The sequence below is a fragment of the Miscanthus floridulus genome, chromosome 14, assembly GCF_019320115.1.
Source record: "Miscanthus floridulus cultivar M001 chromosome 14, ASM1932011v1, whole genome shotgun sequence".
Taxonomy (NCBI): domain Eukaryota; kingdom Viridiplantae; phylum Streptophyta; class Magnoliopsida; order Poales; family Poaceae; genus Miscanthus; species Miscanthus floridulus.
This window is the reverse complement of record NC_089593.1, coordinates 4188115-4192882: the sequence shown is the minus strand read 5'-3', so window position 1 is coordinate 4192882 and position 4768 is coordinate 4188115. Positions and strand designations below refer to the sequence as shown.

Genomic DNA, 4768 nt, shown 5'->3' with positions numbered 1-4768 from the left:
ATGATTTCGATCGCTCAGCGGTCTGGACATGGAGATGTTCCAGGAGGACACGCTGTCGTCGGCGACGTCGTCGCCGGCGTCGTCGCTGTACACGCCGTCGCCGCACGGGCATGGCGGGCTCGGGTCGTCGTGGGTGCAGGAGCTGAGCCACGACCAGCAGGGCCTGCGCCTCATCAACCTGCTGTACCAGTGCGCAGCGGAGGTGGCGGCGGGCGCCTTCGACCGCGCCAACTTCTACCTGGAGCAGATCACGCAGCTGGCGTCCCTGGACGCGCCGCACACGCTGCAGCGGCTCGCCGCCGTCTTCGCCGACGCGCTGGCGCGAAAGCTGCTGAACCTGGTCCCCGGCCTGTCACGGGCGCTGCTGTCCACGGGGGGCAACTCCGCGGAGGCGCACCTGGTGCCCGCCGCGCGGCGGCACCTCTTCGACGTGCTGCCGTTCATGAAGCTGGCGTACCTGACCACCAACCACGCCATCCTGGAGGCGATGGAAGGCGAGAGGTTCGTGCACGTCGTCGACCTCTCCGGCCCCGCCGCCAACCCGGTGCAGTGGATCGCGCTGTTCCACGCCTTCCGCTGCCGCCGTGGGGGGCCACCGCACCTCCGCGTCACGGCCGTGCACGACGGCAGGGAGTTCTTGGCCAACATGGCCGCCGTGCTCGCCAAGGAGGCGGAGGCGCTCGACATCCCGTTCCAGTTCAGCGGCGTGGAGTCGAGGCTGGAGGAGCTGGACATCAACGCGCTCCGGCACGTCCTCCGCGTGCGGTCCGGCGAGGCGCTGGCCGTCAGCGTGGTCGGGCAGCTGCATCGCCTCCTGGCGGTCGATGACGCCGGTGGCAGGAGCAGGCATGTCCCGGGCAGCAGCTGCCTGACCCCTGTGCAGATCATCGCGCGGTCCAGCCCAAGCAGCTTCGGCGAGCTGCTGGAGCGGGAGATCAACACGCGGCTGCAGCTGAGCCCGGACTCATCGGCGGTGCTCTCCATGTCGCCGCAGTCGTCGTCACTGTCGCCGGCTCAGCAGCAACAGCAGCAGCAGCAGAGGGAAAAGGCAAAGCAGGGCAGCTTCCTGCGCGCGGTGCGGGCGCTGTCGCCGAAGATCATGGTGGTGGCGGAGCCGGAGGCGAACCACAACGCGGCGACGTTCCTGGAGCGGTTCGAGGAGGCGCTCAACTACTACGCGTCGCTGTTCGACTGCCTGGAGCGCGCGTCGGCGGCGCAGGCGCACCGGTGCGCGGGGGAGCGGGCGCGCGCCGAGCGGCTGGTGCTCGGGGAGGAGATCCGCGGCGTGGTGGCGCGGGAGGGCGCGGAGCGGAAGGAGCGGCACGAGCGGCTGGCGCAGTGGGTGCGCCGGATGGAGGCCGCCGGGATGGAGCGCGTCAAGCTCAGCTACGCCGGCATGATGGAGGCGAGGAAGCTGCTGCAGAGCTGCGGGTGGGGCGGCGAGGACTACGCGTACCAGGTGGCGCACGACGCCCGCGGCGAGGCCTTCTTCTTCTGCTGGCACCGCAAGCCTCTCTACTCCGTCTCCGCCTGGAGGCCGGCGGCGCCGTCGTGCCGGCACACCTAGCTAGCTGAGCTCGGTTAGGCCATGGGCATCGCAGGTGCTGCACTGCATGAATGAAGGCACGTGTCTACTAAACTGTATGTATGTATGTACAGCATCTCTCGACGATCGTGCCATGTTTGCGTTGTCGTCCATACAATTACGGCGTGCTCCCTTGAAAATTATTTGACTGTTGTTTGGAGTTTGCTATTGGTTTGCATATCGCCGACGCCACTTCTCGTTGTAGAAACAAATTGATCGTCTCTCCTCCACAATCATAAGGCGACTTGCTAAACTTTAGGTGCTTGAATTTTAGCTTCCTTTTAGACGACAGTTGTTGCATATATTTTATATTAAAATTATAGTTTTAGTTCGTTGTAATTTATGTAGGCATAATCTATAATTTTTTGTTCCAAAAATTTTAAAAAAAGTTAGATAAAACTATAAACCCAATAAAATCTGATCTGTGATGGCACAAGGACAATTAACAATTTATAATTGTTTATATAATCAGATAAGGACAAAAATTTAATGATACAAAAGACAAATACAAATCACAAATGTAACAATTTACTTCTATACTAGTTGATTATTGTACATGAGTGTTGTTTGAAATTAATCATTTTAAAATTTAGGCACCTAAAATATAGGATGCAATTTTAAAAGAGAAATGCTATTTGTACCGAAGTTGTTTAGAGATGTGACCATGTACCTTCCTGGTTAAAGGGTCGGTGGGTCGAAGTTATCTTGAGATGGTCGGTGTATTCCTCTTAGTTGTGGGTTTATGAATCCAAGTTTTGCATGTTTTTTTTCTCATAGATATACGATTTTTTAGATCCCATTTCCCTCATAAACAAAACACGTTTCTCATCTTCTAATAGTATTTATGGAAAGTAAAAATGTTTTATGTTCTTTTGAAAAAAATTGCTATTTGTCAAGCACGCGCGTATTTTTGCATCTTTTTCTGGTGACGCTTGGCGGCTATCCGATCTAGATCAAACCATGTTGAAATTGCCCTCAACCTTATGTGCCATCTCACGCCTCTTCTAGATGTGCTCGCCCCCGTCTCCTTGCTTAAACCACCACCTGCCTCTCGTCCACGAGTCCATTATGCTCTCATCTCCATTTTAGGGGAAATGATATTACCGAAGATGTTTAGGGGTACAGCTACGTACCTCCTAGTTATAGGGTAGGAAGTTGTGTACAGATGGTCGATGTACACGTCCTAGCTGTGTGATTCATGAACCAAGTTGTGTGTGTGGTTTTTTACTCATATAGGTGTACGTTTCTTAAACCCGGTTTCCCTCCTAAACTAAACTCGATCATTTCTCTCCTTCTAATAATATTTACTACTACAAAGTAAACTTCTTTCACCGTTCTTTTGAGAGAGAAAAAAGATGCTATTTACCAAACACGCATGTATTTTCGCATCTTTTAATTTTAAGTGGCCTGTTCAAATCGTCTTCAACCTTCTGTGACACCTCACGCCTCCTCTTCTAGGCATGCACAATCACCCCCGCCTCATTGCTTCACCCACCACCTGTCCTATTATGCCTACTAAAGCCCTGTGCTTTGTAGAACTAGCTGTTCAATTTCCACCCGGCAACCCCACCCTTCAACCTCAACCGAGAGAACTCGCCATTGTTAATAAATTTTGAGGTGTTACCAGAAATCTTAGTAATTCCTATTAGAAAAAGTAAAAAAAGAAAAGTGTAGCTTTTGTCATCAACAACTAGTTAAAATAAATATACCTCTAACAAGTGGCGGAGCTAGAAATGTAAATTTCTGTTGTGAGGGGAAGCAGGCATGAGACAAAGGAATATCAACAATATAGGTAATATCGACTCGTTATATTTACCTCGGAGGTCATATATATCTTTTTAGGGTTATTGATTATTGACGATAGGGTCTGTCGTAATAAAAAATATGGCAATCTCCTTACTATTGGCCAAATCTATAGCATACGATAGGGTCCGTCGTAACCAAGAAATATGGCAATCTCCTTACGATTTGGATTATTTCTTGGAAGGCTTCCAAAGACGAGACATGGTACAACCTGTAAGAAAATACATATAACATATTTAAAAAGTATGCTATATATAGATCCAAAACTCACTCTACATAAAGGTAAGCATGGGCGGAGGAGCAGGGGCACACGCCCCCTCCCCTAATTTCTAAGGCAAACAAAATTATTATATATGATGCCCATGGTCTACTTTGTGGTAGAGGTCATATCATGATGTCCATGGTGTGGCTGCCAGCATAGTTGATCATGCTTATTTGAACAAGATCATATAAGATGTCAACATAGTTGACGGCACGTTTGCTAGTTAAAACTAAACAACAGTTTTTTTTTTCATCTTATGTTTTGTTTTTACTTCCAAAACTATCCTCACATCATCCATGTCTTGTATGTGACTCAAAATCATGATGTGTGCCCATACGAGTTAAAACAACTCGAGTCTAGCGATTTGAAGCCAATTCCAAAGACATGCCAAGCGACGGTATAGAGTCCAACTTAATACATATTAAAACAAATGATGCAACCATGCATTATATAAATGTTCGAGTCACAAATCGTGTTCAGGTGACAACACAATAAGATGTATATTCCGTTGTCCGTTTGCTAGTTAATAAAAAAAAGCAAAAGCATACCTCGATCCATCGAAGGTTTTCTCAAATAATCCTAAATTCCTAATAAGCTTTGTTTTCAATAATTACTACTAAAACGATGGAGGGAGTACGTCATTCAAAAGCGCACGTCCCATGGACCATGGTGATTTATGTCGTGCACTTTTTGTCGTCGGATTACACTTTTGTTGAAACTGGAAAGTTGACGAAAAGTTGGTGGAAAAAAGGCTGCTTCTTGGCGTCTGGTGTTTGTCACCGAGAAAAGTGAAAACGATCGAGTGGCTGACTCGTGCACAGTGTACAAGCACCAGGGGGTGGTGGCAGCAGTCAACGAGGGCGATAGCTTGAGCATTTGGCTTGCACGTGGAGACACACAGACACAGGACGTGCAGGTGCAGCCTTGCGGTGTTGGACACTTGGACTTGGACGGACCTGAAATTCAAGTGAAGTTGCGAGGCCGGACCAGCGCTCAACCCATTCTTTTCTGCGGTAATTTCGTTGCGTTAGTATTTATTACATACAAGTGTACTCCCTCTGTCCCACAATTTATGTCGTTCTCGCGCTGGTTCAAAACGTCCAGGTTCAGTAGAGAGA

At 49.5% G+C, this 4768-nt stretch overlaps 1 protein-coding gene across 1 annotated transcript; it reads left to right on the top strand.

Moving 5' to 3' along the window:
* On the top strand, positions 1-1567 carry LOC136506083 (scarecrow-like protein 3). The gene has a single exon (XM_066501208.1). The coding sequence runs from the start codon at positions 29-31 to the stop codon at positions 1565-1567; it is 1539 nt and encodes a 512-aa protein (XP_066357305.1). The 5' UTR covers positions 1-28.
* Positions 1568-4768: the final 3201 nt, after the last annotated feature.

What these genes read in the sequence shown, in the direction of transcription:
- LOC136506083 (XM_066501208.1), top strand. Translation starts at nt 29, where the DNA reads ATGGAGATGTTCCAGGAGGACACGCTGTCGTCGGCGACGTCGTCGCCG.